We start from the raw sequence: 18,220 nt of genomic DNA, 5'->3' as shown, positions 1-18,220 counted from the left end.
CATGTTGATGACTGCGAAACGCAGTGTCAGCAATAAAATTAACTTACAATATATACTAGTATATACAGTGGGAAGAACAAGTATTTGATACACTGCCAATGGGTTTTCCCATTGACTGTGTATCAAATACTTGTTCTCCCCACTGTATATCTTGACACTGTTCGTGTTCAATCCTCGGTTCAAGCTCAATTGTTAAAGCTCTTGATAGTTTAGGTTTAAAGAAATTCTAAAATATCCATCTTGCCTCCTCAGGTGTAGTCTTGCCTGAGCAAAGCACAGGACCGTATCTAAGGTGCTAGTCACTTGATCTGTTCGAAAAATGATTTTGACCCATTATGAAATACTTTGTTGTTTATTTTTGTTGTTATAGCTTTACAACTTTTATAGACAAGATTTTAACGTCTCAGGCTTTAGTTGAAAGGTGACATTAAGAATTTTTGACATTCGGCTTAATCTTTGAGTCAGCGGCAGTTTAATTAGTGGAGTTCATTTCAACAAATTCTGTGCAGTTTGTCAGTTATTTGTTAGTGTCAGGGCTCCAGAGTGGCTAAGATAGCTATAGAGTCAATGGTGCCTGCATAGCATGACAATAAAAAACGCTATTAACAAATCTAACATAGTCAAATAAATTCAAATAGCAGATCATTGTTCAAAAATACATGCGGCCAAAACAATGTCACACAAAACTGCTGTAATTCATTTCATTCTGCAGTACTTTTTTTTTTTTTTTTTTTTTTTTTTTTTTTTAGAAGCGCAATGCGACCGCAATAGAGACGAGTGCTTCAGCTACTTGTGCTCAGTCTGCTGGGTAGTCCATTTTGTTCCCACAAAAAAAAAAAAAAAAAGCAGCGTTGAAAAAAACGATGTCATATCACTCTGCCCTGCTTGCCTAGATGGCCTGTTCCCTGCAGAGCTGCTGGATTACAAATGTTGCTGTTCATTCAACAATTATTGTCATGCAATGGTAAGTTTTAATAACTTTATCCTTAAAACAAAACCAACACTATTGATTGCAAGGGTAATCAGTGATTCTCATGCTTGCATATGGTGTTTTTTATTAATATGCTACGCAGGCTCCGTTGACTCGTGCTAACTTAGTCACACAGGAGCCCCAAACTAACAATTGACAAACTGCACGGGATATGTTGACATCAACTCCACTGACTAATTAAACCCCCGCCAACTCCCAAGATTAAGCCTTATGTCAAAAATTCTGAACTTCCTCTTTCATTTATAGGAAAGTCAATAACATGCAAGGACATTTTTCGGCCACCAGGGGGGAAGGGCACTGTCCCCCTGCCCCCGTCAAGCTCCGCCTATGATTGGATGTCATTGATGAACCTCCAACTAAAAATGGATTGAACGTCAACCGCTGGCAATGGCACTGAAACATGACCACTCAATGCCAGCTATCCCAGTTTAAATGGATTTGATGTCTACAGCTGTCGATGGCAGTTCATGGCATCTCTTAAAATAATTTATTCATGTCCATGACAGGTTTCATGTCATGATTATGACATCCTTATTATGACAGTGTTATGATGAGCATTCATATCAAGTGTGCGCGAACATTGTCATTTACGAGTATGCAAACACAAAAAAGAATTAGATGCTCTTTCATCATAAAAGTATAACGTTTCGACCTTATTCTGTTCTTCAGGAATCAGCATTGGAACATTGGCTGGTTTCGTCCAACTCACCTGTTCATTCATTCATTCGTTCGTCTTCAGACAGACAGAAAAACTAAGAATATAAAATTCTGTTAAAACAATTTTACATTTGATTGGCATGTTTCAGGGCATTGACGGTGATAGATGTCCAATTCATTTTATTTCTAATGAATTGGACGTCTATGGCCGTCAGTGGCAAAGAGGTTGAAAAGTGCTCTCAATTCAACAGGTAATTTCAGGTTCGAGTTTTCCATCCAATGTGAGTCTAAACCATCACCGGTGACGGCCAATCAGCTCAGGGCTTGCTGGGATTGGTCCGATATTTCTTCAACCTTCTTGGCATCCTCGGCAGGCAAACAAACAGCCAAGGAGTCACCACCTGCACCTCCAGTTGTAGCCGACGACCCCTTGCGCTGCTCCGCATCTTCCTCCTGGGGATGGAGAACGGCCGCTGCTTCGCCAACCGCTTCTCAGACTACAACCAAGGCGCGCTGCTTCCCGACCACGGTGCCGAAAGCGTGGTTCCGGTCGTGGTGGCTACTGTGGAACGGATCCTCCGAAAGGTGTCCGAATTCAGCGACTCGGACGAATGCGATGGCGGGCTATACGACGGTCCGGCCGGCGTGGCGTACATGCTGTACTACGTCAGCGAGTGTCCGCTCTTCTCCGAACGGCGCGACACTTACCTGAAGGCGGCCAAGCGCATCATAGATGTGGCCGTGCGCGCCGCGGACGCCGAACCAGACCGGAGCATGCGCGCCGCCTTCCTTCTCGGCGGGGCTGGTGTGTACGCCGCGGCCGCCATGATCTACAAGTCTCTGGGCTTGGCCGACTTTGTCAAACCGCTGACCAAATTTCGCAACCTGTGGGAGGTGTGCGCGCCTATACATTTCCTGGAGTGCGGTTCCGATGAGCTCTTTGTGGGTCGGGCCGGGTACCTGTGTGCCACCCTGGTCCTCAGGCAGAAGCTGGGCATTGAGGTAAGACCGTGCTTTTACTCATTCGCTGCCACTGACGGCGATAGTCGTCCAATTGGAAGTGTTTCGCCGTCAATGGCAGACAGTTTATCCAACCAAATATAATTATCATTTTTATGAAGTGCATTAGTGTGTTTTTGAGTAGTAGAGCATTAACACTAAATAAAATAATTCAAATAAATCTTAAATTTCAAATTATAATCAATTTTTCATTTTTGTAATTATTTAATGCATTTTTAAATGCATACCTTACATATATATATATTTTTTTTTACACATATACATTCTCACAATAAAAAAATGCAGTGAAACTTTTTTCAAGGAATAAAAATGAATACATTTTAATATAAAATTGTTGAAAATTCAAATAAATTAAAATTAGTTTTATGAGTTAAAAAATAAATACCATGGCACGTTGGAAGAGTGGTTAGCACGTCCGCCTCACAGTTCTGAGATAGTTGGTTCAATCGGCCTCCCTGTGTGGAGTTTGCATGTTCTCTCCCCCTAAACATCATCTCAGGGACAACCAAGCACAACCAAAGGGAATGCATGTCCTCTTCTGGCTAACTCAGTACCATAGACTTCACTATCAGTCATCATCGATAGTGAAGTCTGTCGGAACCTACAAGTAGCAAGTCAGCAATTAATTGACGTAATAAACAAAAATAAAATAAAAATTATTGGACAAAAATTAAAATCGGGTTCTGAGGATCAATGTGTATACTGTACACCTATATACCTAAATTTCTTTGTGGTCTGTCCACGAAGAACAGAGGAGTAGCAATTTTAGTTAATGTACTCCCCAAGAAAAGTTTTTTTGTTGTTGTTTTTAAAGACCTCCCGCTGTGCGTTCTATTAAAAAAAAGGATAAGAAGTAAGCACTGCAGTAGTGTTAAACTAAAACAATAAAACTCTGATCCACCTTATTCATCTTTTTTTTTAATTTTTATAAATCCCTTTCGTAGAGTTGTGTTTAATGCAACTTTTACTACTTTGAATTAGTGTTGCACCGATACCAATATTTGGCCCTGATACCGATACCTTGCTGTCTAGTATCGGCCGATACGATGCCACTGTTTAAATTTATATATGTATGTATGTATGTGTATATATATATATATATATAACAGTGCCTTGCAAAAGTATTTGGCCCCCTTGAACCTTGCAACCTTTCGCCACATTTCAGGCTTCAAACATAAAGATATAAAATTTTAATTTTTTGTCAAGAATCAACAACAAGTGGGACACAATCGTGAAGTGGAACAAAATTTATTGGATAATTTAAACTTTTTTAACAAATGAAAAACTGAAAAGTGGGGCGTGCAATATTATTCGGCCCCCTCGCGTTAATACTTTGTAGCGCCACCTTTTGCTCCAATTCTGCTTTTGCTCCAATGCTGCAAGTCGCTTGGGGTATGTTTCTATCAGTTTTGCACATCGAGAGACTGACATTCTTGCCCATTCTTCCTTGCAAAACAGCTCGAGCTCAGTGAGGTTGGATGGAGAGTGTTTGTGAACAGCAGTCTTCAGCTCTTTCCGCAGATTCTCGATTGGATTCAGGTCTGGACTTTGACTTGGCCATTCTAACACCTGGATACGTTTATTTTTGAACCATTCCATTGTAGATTTGGCTTTACCAACAGGTTTTCTTCCAGAATGTTCCTGTATTTGGCTGCATCCATCTTCCCGTCAATTTTAACCATCTTCCCTGTCCCTGCTGAAGAAAAGCAGGCCCAAACCATGATGCTGCCACCACCATGTTTGACAGTGGGGATGGTGTGTTCAGGGTGATGAGCTGTGTTGCTTTTACGCCAAACATATCGTTTTGCATTGTGGCCAAAAAGTTCAATTTTGGTTTCATCTGACCAGAGCACCTTCTTCCACATGTTTGGTGTGTCTCCCAGGTGGCTTGTGGCAAACTTTAAATGAGACTTTTTATGGATATCTTTGAGAAATGGCTTTCTTCTTGCCACTCTTCCATAAAGGCCAGATTTGTGCAGTGTACGACTGATTGTTGTCCTATGGACAGACTCTCCCACCTCAGCTGTAGATCTCTGCAGTTCATCCAGAGTGATCATGGGCCTCTTGGCTGCATCTCTGATCAGTTTTCTCCTTGTTTGAGAAGAAAGTTTGGAAGGACGGCCGGGTCTTGGTAGATTTGCAGTGGTCTGATGCTCCTTCCATTTCAATATGATGGCTTGCACAGTGCTCCTTGAGAAGTTTAAAGCTTGGGAAATCTTTTTGTATCCAAATCCGGCTTTAAACTTCTCCACAACAGTATCTGGGACCTGCCTGGTGTGTTCCTTGGTTTTCATAATGCTCTCTGCACTTTAAACAGAACCCTGAGACTATCACAGAGCAGGTGCATTTATACAGAGACTTGATTACACACAGGTGGATTCTATTTATCATTATCGGTCATTTAGGACAACATTGGATCATTCAGAGATCCTCACTGAACTTCTGGAGTGAGTTTGCTGCACTGAAAGTAAAGGGGCCGAATAATATTGCACGCCCCACTTTTCAGTTTTTTATTTGTTAAAAAAGTTTAAATTATCCAATAAATGTTGTTCCACTTCACGATTGTGTCCCACTTGTTGTTGATTCTTGACAAAAAAATTTAATTTCATATCTTTATGTTTGAAGCCTGAAATGTGGCAAAAGGTTGCAAGATTCAAGGGGGCCGAATACTTTTGCAAGGCACTGTATATATATATATATATACTGTGCATACACAGTATGTATATAAACACAAAGTGAATCGAGTAGAACCTTTTTATTGCATACCTGGTATGGGTGATTTTAATGGGCACTAACACTATTGTTGGAACTCCAATCTGAATTTTGTTGTTATCTTGACAATGACAAATAAACTCTAAATATCAGAATCTGAATCTGGCTCTTAAGGGCCAAAATAGTGCTAAAGTCGTGAAATTAAAACATGTATAATACTAGCCCAACAGTGAGAAAGTAAAAATACGATGAATGAATACACTTTTTTAAACCCTGAGTTTTGGCTCTCAAAGGCCAAACAGTGCAACTTTCATGAAATTATAAGTAATAATATTTGACCACAGCATCTCGTCTCTCTATGGCTAAGTTTATACCACAGGTCTTAATGTACGAATCCGATTTTTTTTGTGTTTTTCCAAGTGAGGCATTAACATCACTGTCTGAACGGGACAAGTCGCATCGAAGTGGAGCATTTCAAATCAGATCTGGGTCACTTTTGTCCGTTGTTGGCCACATTGTCTAGAATGTGGCGGCGACCTGAACTGTCAAGTCTCCCAAATCGGAATTCGTGTAGCAATTTCGTCAGCAAAGAGCGAGAGCGGCAGGCTGGACGGCAGCGATTTAGCTGTGCATTAGCGTCTAGCTTGAACTACGCAGGAGGCGGGTTTGACCACAGTCATAAAAGAAATAAAATGAAAAAAGAATAAGCCTGATGATGTCCGGTTTACTCTCTGTGCGCCAATAAGCAATATTTCAGTAATGCTTACATGGCCAAGTCGGAGCAAACTGACGCATACACATACATACAGTAAGGCATATGTGTGTGTATCATGCATGTATAGCGCGTGCTTGCGTTTTATCAATCCATATAAACTTTGAATACATGACTAAACGAGCATTATTTATGTCTGTTTTTTATGTCCTCTTTTTGGAAATCAAAATATGATCACCCTGGAATGACGTACACCTTTTGTTGGTGCAGTCCAGCCCCCTTTCTCTTGGTAGCAGTTGCTGCTGTTGTCGCACCAAACTCTTTGTGTTCGTACACGTTTCGTCTTCAAATGTTTTACAGGTTCGAGGTATTGAAACTGGCCGATTTTAACTCCACCTCTCGAAACTTTCAGGCCGCAAATCTTGCATGCAGCCATTGATTGTAATCGACGGGATTTCTATGCTGAAATATTTCCAGACCGCCGCCATTTCTCCTGGTTTGTTTTTCCTCCATATGAAAAGCTGCCGCAGCATTGGTTAAGAGCGGCTATTGGCCCGCTCTCATTGGTCTGGAGCAGGCCAATAGCGATAGCTGCTTAGCATGCAAAGTGATCACGTGTCATCACACAACAGAGTGTAGTGAGCATCAGAAGAAAACAAGGCTGCTGTCAAGTGTTTTAATGCTGGACTGGTATATGGTATCGGCGCCCTCTTTGTTGGTACTCGCCGATACAGATACTACTATTTCAGGCCGGATTGGGCCCCCCTGCTGACACTGGTATCGGTATCGGTGAATCTTTACTTTGAATGCGACACTGTTCCACACAAATCCCACATTATTTTCAAGCCAATCGTTCGATCGCTGTCAGCCTTCCCAGTTCGTCTATCATTTTTAAATGGCCCCGAAACATGATCGTTCATTGTCAGCCATCACTGTTCAAATGGATTTGTAAAATAAACTATGTAGCGGTTGTTTTACTGTTTAGATTCTCAGTAAGGACCAAATCAAATCCATCTGCCAGGCCATCATTGAGTCTGGAAAACAGTACGCCAGGAAGAAGAGAAAGCCTTTCCCCCTCATGTACTCCTACTACGGAACTGAATATCTCGGTAAGTACAAGTCACACGCAGGAAATGGTATCATCGTCAATGAAATGATCGATAGGATTCATTGTGTGGAACCGTTTTTTAAACGTTGATGCACTAAACTAAACTCCTTTCCTTGATTTGCATCAGACGAAGAGACCTGAACGCCTCAGTAACAGTTCATAGTAAGCGGTATTTGCATGAGATTTAAATGAAAAGCAACACACCGGCGGCGTCTTATCAAGCCGAGAAAATGATTCCCGACCTGGCTATTGTTATGATCTTGCTGCATGTTTATGCCCAAAAGGATTATGGAATTGACTTCATGAAAAACGGGAATTCACAGACAGCTGCTCCCCCATGTTTGAAAAGAGCTGTGTTTTCCTTGCATGTGTTCATGAGAATCAAAAAGGGAAAAAAATGTATATTGTTTGTGGGTGATCCTGCACTTTCCATTCAATATGCCAACACAAATAACTAAATCACAGGTGTCCACATTTTATTATGGAATTTTGTTTTGAAAGATGTTACAAAAAAGGTAGATAAGATTAATATAAAAGTCTTTAATAGACAAATGAACATCATCAGCAAGCAGAGTTGCATGGTCTTTTCTTTGTTCCTATGCAGCGAAACCTGTGTGTTTACAGGCAGTCTGAAAGCACAAAATCACTTAATTTATGAAATAACAAAATCCGCTAAAACAGTAGGATGATTGTTGATGTTTCCTCAGTTTGAGTGTTGTAAGTGGTTACATGCCAAAGTCACTGTGTGGTCAATGGTAAAACAGTTCATTTTAAGAGCAACTCTTGTTCATCTTATCACTGTCAATAGCAGTCAATGAGTTGATATAAAATGGGGTTGCCACCATTACAAAGAAAAACCGATAGAACCCACTTTACCTTGACTTGTTAACTTGCAGAGCACAAAGTCCTGTTAAAAATCCCGTAGTGCTATCCAAGAATGGGTCCACTTCTGGGAGGACACTGGAGCACCCCTAGACTAGGAATTAGGTATTCTAATCTGTAATTAAAGTATTGTGTTTTATAAAAGTGATTTGGGGAAAAAATCATGACGAAAACAGATATATCCAAGGATTGATCTATATCTGAGGCATCCTAGACTACCCCAAGACTCGAACCAAAGTACTCTCATGAAATTCTGATGTATGATATCATTTCACAGAACTTTTTTTCATCTCAGTTCATGTAGGTGTCCCCCTGAAGTGGACCCATTCTTGGATAGCCCCCCCCCCCCTTTTTTTTTTTTAAATAAAGGGACTTGTACTCTGAAGCAACCACATTGCATTACTGTCATGCACATAATGCAAACAATGATCCAAATAAGGGACAGCTAGCTTGACGTTGGTCCTTGTAAAGGCTGGCCTGACCGCAGTAGTTTGGAGGTCAAAATGTTCACACAGTTCAATGTTATGCTAACTCTGAACTAAGGTTGGACTTTCACTAGCAAAATTAGTGGTGTTTTCCCCACCTCCACAACACTGACGTCTTTTGACATTACCTAGAGTGCTTGCTGCTGGCCGAAAAAAACTTCTAATATCCCTCCTCTTCGAAGGGGCCGGAGGAGGCGGCATGTTGTCGACAGGAATCTGTTGGGGCTGTGTACGTGTGTGTGGCAGGGGGGTAGGGGGACAAGTCATCAGCCAATCAAACGTGCGTTTTAGGGGTAAAAAAAATGGACTGGCACGTTCAGCAAGTGAAAAGGGATAAATGTAAGTCTGAACATAATGAAAATAATTCACTCAATAATGGTAGGGTCTATTCTATCTTTACAACATATGTTATGACAATCTAAATTACCTATATAACTGAACTCATTATGGAATGCAAATAAGGTTGCTTAAAAACTGGTGGGGAAAATTTGAGCATCCTGAACAGTATCATCCTGGTGTACAGTATGTTCTTTTGAAATCTCTCAAATTTTCTTTTCTGTAATGGCATTAAGCATCGTATGGCGCATTCTTCTCCAATAAAATCCCTATAGTGCCTAACAAACTGCTAGCTGCATGGTAGCATGGCATCTTTCTCGTAGCAAACTGGGTATCCTTTTTTACCAATGGTTAGCCTGAATGGTGTTGGCCATAAGAAATAGCGTAGCAGCAAAAGCTGACTTTAAATAGTCCAAAAAATACAGTATTTAATTACAATCATCATTTTTCAGGTTACTCAATGTTTCCTCTAGTTTCATCATACGACATATGATCCAGTTTGGGTTGGGGAAAAAATGGTTGTGCATGTTAAAAGGTTGTGCAGAATCATCCACTATCCCTGACTTGCAAACCTACAAAGGGCTACTTTTTAAGATTTTCTACTAAGCACACCCCAAGACATGTAAGGCTTTGACCGTTTGTGGAAATAGAAAATATTGTTCACTCACTACTCAGCATGATATATCAGACTCAAGTTTTCTAGAGATGACTGTTCAAAGTAGAACATTGACAAGGACGTCACAGTGACACTTTAATTGTATTTTGAAGTGGAAATAGTGGTAGTAATCAGTAATAGTCAGTAGTCCTTTGTCAACACGCCGGAGCGCTTCAGGTTGTGCGTCCGCTCGGCATGACGCGTCTCCGCATGTGTGTTTTTTGCTGGGGTTTTGCACGCGTGACACTTCTCCGCCTGGGTAGGTGCCGCCCACGGCTTGTCTTCGGTGCTGCAGATGTTGCTGAGCTACCAGGACCTGCTGAGCGGCGCTGACAAGGACCTAGTGTGGCAGAGCATAGACTTCCTCATGAACCAGGAGCAGAACTGTAACTGGCCCGCTGAGCTGGGCGCCATCATTGAGCGCGAGAACGAACTGGTCCACTGGTGCCACGGCGCTCCGGGTACTCCTCTTTAGCTCAAATTTAGCTAGTAGCTAAAATTCCATTGAATATGTACAGTCCTGTGAAAAAAAATAGGACACCCTATGGAAGTCTGTGTGTTTTCGAACATATTTGGTTATATGAATATTTAATATAAATTTTAACAATCTTGAGAGATTCAAGTAATAGAACAAAACAAAACAGAACAAAAAGTTAACCTTCTGTAAAATGTCATTTTTAAATAAATGCAATTTCTGTTGAGGAATAAATTTGGACCCCCACACATTCAATCCCACTTAAAATGGCTAAAATCGCACACAGAGGTATAACATCAGGTGCACATGATTAGAACATCATTATCCAGTGTTTTGAAAGAGGCTTGCCTTATTTAAACCTCAGATTTAGTTTGATGTGCCCCTGACTGTTGAAGTGGGAGAAAACGTTTTGGTAAAATCAAAGGAGCTGTCTGAGGCCTCCAGAAAGAAGATTGTAGTCGCTTATGAGTCTGGTCAGGGATTTCCAAAGATCTCAAAAGAATATGAAATCAGCCATTCCATTGTCCGTACAAGTGGAGGAGATTCAAAACAACTGCCAACATGCCCAGGTCTAGTCGTCCAAGCAAGTTCACCCTGAGAAGAAACCGCAAGAGGCTAAAATAAGTCTCCGAAAACCCTAAAATGTCATCATGGGACCCACAGCAGGCTCTTGCAACTGTTGATGTGAAAGTGCATGCCTCTTCAATCAGAAATGAACTTCACAAGTTTAACTTCACGGTAGGTGTGCAATCATGTTCTTCATTGTCATCCAAGAAGAATATGAAGGCCAGACTGAAGTTTGCCAGAGTGAATGTAGACAAAGACCAGGACTTCTGGAATAATGTTCTTTGCACAGATGAATCTAAAATTGAATTATTTGGACACCAGAACAGAGGACATGTTTGGCGTAAACCCAATACAGTATTCCAGGAAAAGAACCTCATAGCAACTGTGAAGATAGAGGTAGAAGTGTCATGGTTTGGGGATGCTTTGCTCCAGCAGGACCTGGCCAGCTTGCCACCATAGAATCCACATAAATTCTATCATGTATCAGAGGGTGCTTAAGGAACATGTGAGATCATCTGTGAGAAAATTAAAGCTGAAGCAAAACTGGACCCTGCAACATGACAGTGACCCAAAACATTCCAGTAAATCCACAAAGTCCTGGAATGGCCGAGTCAAAGCCCAGATCTTTATCCCATTAAGATGTGACTTGAAAAGGGCTGTACATGCAACAAACCCCTCAAACATCTCACAGCTGAAAGTATTCTGTTGATGAGTGGGGCAAACTTTCTTCAGACCGATGTCAAAAACTGGTAGATGGCTACAAAAAGAGTCTCGCTGACGTTATTTTAGTCACAGGGGGTAACACTAGCTATTAGGTGGTAAGGCGTCCTAACTTTTTCCTCAGTTAGAATATGCATTTTTGTTAATATATTTGGTTTAATGAGTAAAACAAAAGTTAATTTTTTATGTTTAGCTGCAATTAAATCACTTTCTTTTCCAGAGATGATGAAAAACAAGATCAGACATTGACATATGAACATTTCTTAATAAAGAACTGAATATTTTATGGGGTGTCCAGATTTTTTCACACGACTGTGTCCAATCCGCAGGAGTGGCGTATCTTTTCGCCAAGGCCTATCTGATTAACAAGAAGCCTCAGTACTTGGACACGTGCATCCGCAGTGGGGAGCTGGTTTGGCAGAAAGGCCTTCTGAAGAAAGGACCTGGTATCTGTCACGGCGTGGCAGGAAGTGCTTACGTCTTCCTGCTGCTCTATCGTCTGACTGGCAACTCCAAATACATCTACAGAGCTCAGAGGCAAGAATCCCGGCGCGAGGGTTTCCAACAGTGCCAGATTGCGTGTGACATCCAGGAATGTAGGAAGTTGAGATAAGTACCGATGGCGGCGGTACCAGTCAGAACTTCCTAAATCCCAGGTTGTCCCATCCAATCTGGGACTGTCAGCAAACCTACCCGTCACGCACCCAAATGATGAACTGCGAGTTCAACATTTGTCTTTCCCGCCGCAAAGGTTTGCTGAGTTCCTGTTCACCGAGGAGTTCAAGACAGGCTCGCGCTCTGTCACCAGCGTGTATAGCTTGTTCGAAGGCCTGTCCGGGACCGTCTGCTTCCTGGTAGACCTGCTGCAACCGGAGCAGGCCGAATTTCCGCTCTTCAGCGTCTTTGAGTGAACACAGAAAAACTACTCCAAGGTGAATTTGACTTCAAGTGAAGGAGACAAGAAGGTATTTGTTCTTTAGGTGTATTGAAAACTGATATTGTGCTTTTAACATGTTTTTAAGTCAATGTTCAGTTTTTCAACTTTACCTCATATATGGGCCGTCCACATGGTGACGCTGCGACACCAAGACGCAACAACTGCGTTGCGGAATGGCCTCGCCTTGACATGGTGACGGCGAAAACGGAAGACGAGGATGCAAACTTTTGATTCTAGCCTCCAAAGCACAACGATTCAATTGCGGGGATTGCTCCGCAACCATATGCATTGAATGCTCTCGCTCCGATGACGTCAGCATTCGCACAAGTCACTTTGGGCGTGCGCAGTCACTGCTAGTAAACATTCAAAACAGCAAACATGGCGGACCGGCGGCTTTAATTTACTGTTTTTATAATATTTTTATTTGTTAATCTAAATATATTTTACCTTCGCAAAACACATGGATGCCATTTCTTCGAGTGTTGTCTTCCAGCCTGAAGAGGTTGTTGTCAAGGAGTGCATCATTGGCGGTTGCCTTGTAAAACTGCACTGCCCTGTCGGGCCTGGCATAAATACTGCATTGTTTTCGCGAGAAATTGTGACGTTGTTCGAATGGAGGCATGTAAATGCAAACACGAAATTTGTTGCATTCTTAGAGTGTCACCATGTAAACGGCCCCTTAGTATTACCATCAAACTACTCCTTATACAACCTCTGTCGAATGTTATATAGACTCACCAGTATCGGTAGATGTTCACCAAGTTGCTTTATTGTGTTTAAAAAAAGGATAATCATGGACATGACACAAAACTTGTGATTCCAAATGGCAACTTTCTGGCTTCAGGAAACACTAGAGGGAATCAAGAGAAAATGTTGTCGTAGTCAGTAACGGTGACTTTTTCAGACCTGGCAAAGAGAGAAAAATATTAAATCACACAATTCTGAGGAAAAATATGGAATGATAAAACACAGTTGCGTTCCCAGCTACATGGTGCCCTGGACCCCACCCCTTAAAAAAGAACCAAACGCCAAAAACCAACAACGGTTGAGCCATAAAATACAGCGCATGAAGTGTACTAAGCACAACCCAACAACAACCAAATTTTTAATTTTGTACTTGTTAAAAATGCTACATTTTATAACACTATCAAACCAGTTCACAGTGCACAACAATAAATACTGTGCAAGGAAATATTAATTTAACATCACATACATGAATAATGAAAGCAAACAAAATGAATAACCACAATGGGAGTGGATCAAACTCCCAGGTGGCATATTAAAATGGTTCAGTCTAATGGGACACTCAGATTCCCATTCTCTGTGTTTAGGAAGCTGAACAGGACAGGTGAAAACAAATCATAATAATTATAGAGGAAATACATATACAGTACATTATACAATTAGGTCAAATATTCAAGTAACCGCGGTCTGCAGGGGGCGTCATTACAACTTAAGGGGCACCAATGATATAATACAGTGGTACCTCGACATCCAATTGTTTTGACGTCCGACGTAAAATTTGACTTGCCATTTGTCTCAACGTATAGTGAGGATTTTTCTGTATTTGTGTATCAAATACTTGTTCTCCCCACTGTATGACGACATGCTCGAAATACGACGATTTATGACAGCATCGCAATTTCATTCAAGAAGGTTAGTGCAGCTGGTGAAAAAGGAAAAAGGTGACTCTTACCATTTAAATTAAGAAGGAAATGATAGAAAAATATGAGTGTGGTGTGCGTGAACGGAACAACAGCAGAATAACAATAGAACATGAAAAGCAAAAGTAAAAACTTCCCATTCTACCGCACCTCTCTTTCTCGTCAGTCACACGATGCGTTCAGGAACAGCATGAAAAACACAACTGCTACATTAGAACCCGATTCGTTACATTAATTTGTTGTTGTTATTATTACTTGTATTACATTATTCAGTCATTCAATCATTTTGCAAACTTATTATTTTGATTTGTATTTATAATTTTGTTTTGCTATGTGGAATTTGTATTAGTAATTGTACCTGCAGTATTTATTAAGGATTTAGCATAGGTTTTAAGACAGTGAAACGAATTATTGTAGTGTTACAAACCAGGTTCTGGAACGAATTAAATTCATATGTAGCGGTACTTCTGTACTAGACAATCCCTCGCATGGCCCCCGAGCAATGTGCTGTTCCGGACGACCACTCAAACTGCTCGTGCCACGAACCGTGTTGTGATGTAATCGGTCTTTGTCAAAATCACACAAATGAAAAAACAGTGTCTGCCCTAACTAAACTACCCAAACATTTATAGGTTTTCATAATTTAATTAGGACATTATGCAAACAATGGCAGAAGAGGGAAAAATAAGTAACCAAACTATCACATTTAATATTTTGTCGCCCGCCCTTTGGCAACAACAACTTCAACCAGACGCTTCCTGTAGCTGCAGATCAGTCTGGCACATCGATCAGGACTAATCCTGGCCCATTCTTCTCTACAAAACTGCTGTAGTCCAGTCAGATTCATGGGATGTGTCATGCCACAGCATTTCAATGGGGTTCAAGTCTGGACTTTGACTTGGCCATTCCAGAACGTGTAATTGGTTCTTCTGAAACCATTCTAAAGTTGATTCACCTCTGTGTTTTGGATCATTGTCTTGTTGCAGCATCCATACTCTTTTTAGCTTCAACTGTCTGACAGACGGTCTCACGTTTTCAAGCAAAACATCCCAATAAACTTTTGAATTCATTCTTCCAATAATGATTGCAAGTTGTCCAGGCCTTTCTTCCATTAATGATTGCAAGTTGTCCAGGCCCTGAGGAAGCTAAACAGACCTAAATCATGATGCTCCCTCCACCATGCTTCACGGTGGGGATGAGGTGTTGATTTTGGTGAGCTGTTCCATTTTTCCTACACACATGACATTGTGTGTTACTCCCAAACAATTCAACTTTGGTTTCATTGGTCCACAAAATATTTTGCCAAAACTTCTGTGGAGTGTCAAAGTGACATTTTCTGACCATTAAATGAGCAACAATGTTTTTTTAGACAGCAGTGGCTTCCTCCGTGGAGCCCTCCCATGAAAACCATTCTTGGCCATAGTTTAACATATACCATAATTTTTGCCGCTACTTTTTTCCTCATTTTGAGTCCTGCGGTCTATAGTCCAGTGCGGCTTATTTGTTGATTTATTTGGGTTAATAGGAAACACTTTACTTTTTTTTTTGACTGTGGCGTCATAAGACTGCCATGAAACCGTCATAATTATGACTTGACATTTACATGGGCATTAATGAATGCTTATGACAGATGTCATTAAGTGTCATTCGGCAAATGATGTCACTAACTCCATTCATGTCCAGCTAGGATCTTTTACATCCATTCAAAAGAGATAAGTTGTCGGATGACACAAAATGATGTATGTCATGAGAATTCATTAATGCTCATGGCAGTGTCATGTCATTATTATGATGGTCTTATGACAGTCTTATGGTGCCACTGTCAAATAAAGTCTTACTAAATTCCATTACTAGCAGTTAATGAAACAACTAGAACAGTAACTGAAGAAATAATTGGCACAGAACATGAATTCTGATTGTGATTTACATCTGTAGCATTGCAATGCATGCTAGGGATGTTGGACGACAACAGCGTTGACAGCAGAGGTTGATTGTCTCCTCCAAGAGAACAGTGATGGCCAAATGAGGCTTCTTGAAGCAATAAAGCTTTGCAGCCATTGATTCAAAGCTTCATGGTAGTTGATTTGGTCTTATGACAGACACTTATAATACAGTGAGGACAGCTGCGGCTTACAGTCCAGAGTGGCTTATCTATGAACAAATGCCGTTTTTGTGTCAAATTTGGTGGGTGGCGGCTTATAGTCAGGTGGGCCTTATAAATTATGGTTGTTGATGGGTGCACAGAGATATTGGACACTGCCAGTGATTTCTGTAACTCTTTAGCAGACACTGTAGGGTTCTTTTTTACCTTTCTGTGTATTCTGCGCTGAAATCTTGGCATCATCTTTGGTGGATGCCCACTACTTGGGAGAAAAGCAACAGTGCCAAACTCTCTCCATTTGTGGACAACTTCTCTGACTGTTGATTGATGAGCATACAGACTTTAAGAGATGGTTTTGTATCCTTTCCCAGCTTTATACAAATCAACAATCCTTGATCGCAAGTCTTCAGACAGCTCTTTTGACCGAGCCACGATGCACATTAGACAATGCTTCTCATCAAGACAATTCTTACCAGGTGTGCATTTTATAGTGTGTAGCTTTAAACCACTCATCAGTGATTGGGCACACACCTGACTTAAATTGTTTGGTAAAAATAGGTTTTAATTGCTCTTTAAGTCTCCTTAGGCAGAGGGTTCATTTACTTATTTCCCCCCCCTCTGTCTTTGTTTTAATGCTATCCTCATTAAAATATGAAAACTTATAAATGTTTGGGTGGTTTTAGTCAAGGCAGACACTGTTTTTTCATCTGTGTGATTTTGACAAAGATTAGATCACACTTGATGGTGATTTCATGCAAAATGTGAGAAATTCCAAAAGGTTCAGATACTTTTTCATACCACTGTACATTGTCATGGACCATTTTCTTCAACTTCCACCACAAATTTTAAATTGGATTGAGATCCTTACAGTTTGCAGGCCAGGAAATTAACCTTATGTGTCTTGAAGGACATTTTTAGAGTCATCTTGAAAAACGATATCATCCCCAAAGATCCTTGATGGGACAAGAAATGTGAATAACATGTCAAAATAAAATTGTGCATTTATTTATCAAAGGTGTCTCAAGCTTCTGTTTTGTCACAGAAATATACACTGTCCCTACTTGGGAATATGAAGAATATTTGGTTATGTTCTGGTTCAGCTTTGCTTCTTCTAGCGCAGTGTCTTGAACATATAAGCATAGAGTTGAAATTTTGCTGTTGACCAAATATTTATTTTCTGCACCATTAAAAAAATACTGTACATTTTTTAAAGATCAGTTATTTCTTAATTTTTTCCCTTCTTCAACTTTTGCTCAAAATAATTGCATTCAAATGACATCTTTTTCAGAGTAACATTCAGATACAGCTAAACAGTAAGAAAAGAATACAACAGCCAAAACCTGATTAACTCATTCATTTCCATTGATGATGACAGATGTCCGATCCATTTCGACTAAGAGGGGAGAAATGAACGAATGTTCAATTTTTCATTCGCTGCAAGCCCCCCCTACTCAAAATGGATTGGACATCTATCACCGTCAATGGCTGCCAATGTTATAGTACCTTAAGGATACTTTTGAAGTGCGTTGATGGCGGCTTAACGTAATGCATATAAGGGTTAAGATTTTTTTTTTTTTTTTTTTTGCATCTTAATATGACATTGACAATGCAGTCATATTAGAAGCCTGGATGATGCATAGCGCTTATATGACGTCTAGAAATATTACATCAATTGTGGGAAAATTGTAGAAATTCTATGCTGTGGTCCCACTGCCCCAAGCCAAGCTCTCCTATTTTAATGCATACATTGCACTACCCCCCCCTCACAATCCCATCACGGTGCTGGGTAATGGCTGCCAGCTGGGAACCTGGCAGCCACAGTAATAGGGTGGTAGGTGGGTCCCACACTTTTTCCCTATGGCGTGGCTCCTGGGGCGTGGCCTCCCCTCTGCCTGGGCTACTGGCCGCGGGAGTGGGGGGAGGTCGGGGCTCCGATCTTGCGTCGCCCCGTGACAGCTCCTCAGCGTTCTCTTCCCTCCCTTCTCTGACTGGGTGTCCGCCCTGTGCTCCGTTGCGGGTCGCTGGCTGGGCGCCGGTTTATCGGCGGGGTGTTGCCTGCTCCGGCGGGAGACCCTGCTCTGCCCTGGGCTTGGTGGGCCGCTGGGGGTCCCGTGGCGTGCCGTGCCGGTTGGGGGGCTGCGGCTGTGGCTCGTGGGCCGGGTGGTTGGACGGGGGTGGATGTGGGCGTGGGGTTGGTG

General features: G+C 41.3%; 1 protein-coding gene across 1 annotated transcript; it reads left to right on the top strand.

The window, feature by feature from the left end:
- Window positions 1–843: 843 nt before the first annotated feature.
- LOC130926936 (lanC-like protein 3) lies at window positions 844–18,009 on the top strand. The gene is made up of 5 exons (XM_057852278.1): window positions 844–2,650; window positions 7,078–7,201; window positions 9,822–10,019; window positions 11,650–11,857; window positions 12,072–18,009. Exons 1-5 carry the CDS (start codon window positions 2,108–2,110, stop codon window positions 12,229–12,231), a joined length of 1,233 nt encoding a protein of 410 aa, XP_057708261.1. The 5' UTR covers window positions 844–2,107; the 3' UTR covers window positions 12,232–18,009.
- Window positions 18,010–18,220: the final 211 nt, after the last annotated feature.

This window comes from Corythoichthys intestinalis, chromosome 12, assembly GCF_030265065.1.
Source record: "Corythoichthys intestinalis isolate RoL2023-P3 chromosome 12, ASM3026506v1, whole genome shotgun sequence".
Taxonomy (NCBI): domain Eukaryota; kingdom Metazoa; phylum Chordata; class Actinopteri; order Syngnathiformes; family Syngnathidae; genus Corythoichthys; species Corythoichthys intestinalis.
Note: the sequence above shows the minus strand (reverse complement) of the source record. Positions and strands in the feature narration are given on the sequence as shown.

Bases quoted from the DNA above. Each gene is read 5' to 3' on its own strand.
- LOC130926936 (XM_057852278.1), top strand. From the start codon at position 2,108: ATGGAGAACGGCCGCTGCTTCGCCAACCGCTTCTCAGACTACAACCAA. The intron at 2,651-7,077 runs GTAAGACCGTGC...TTTACTGTTTAG, and splicing joins GGCAGAAGCTGGGCATTGAG to ATTCTCAGTAAGGACCAAAT. The intron at 10,020-11,649 runs GTACTCCTCTTT...TCCAATCCGCAG, and splicing joins CTGGTGCCACGGCGCTCCGG to GAGTGGCGTATCTTTTCGCC.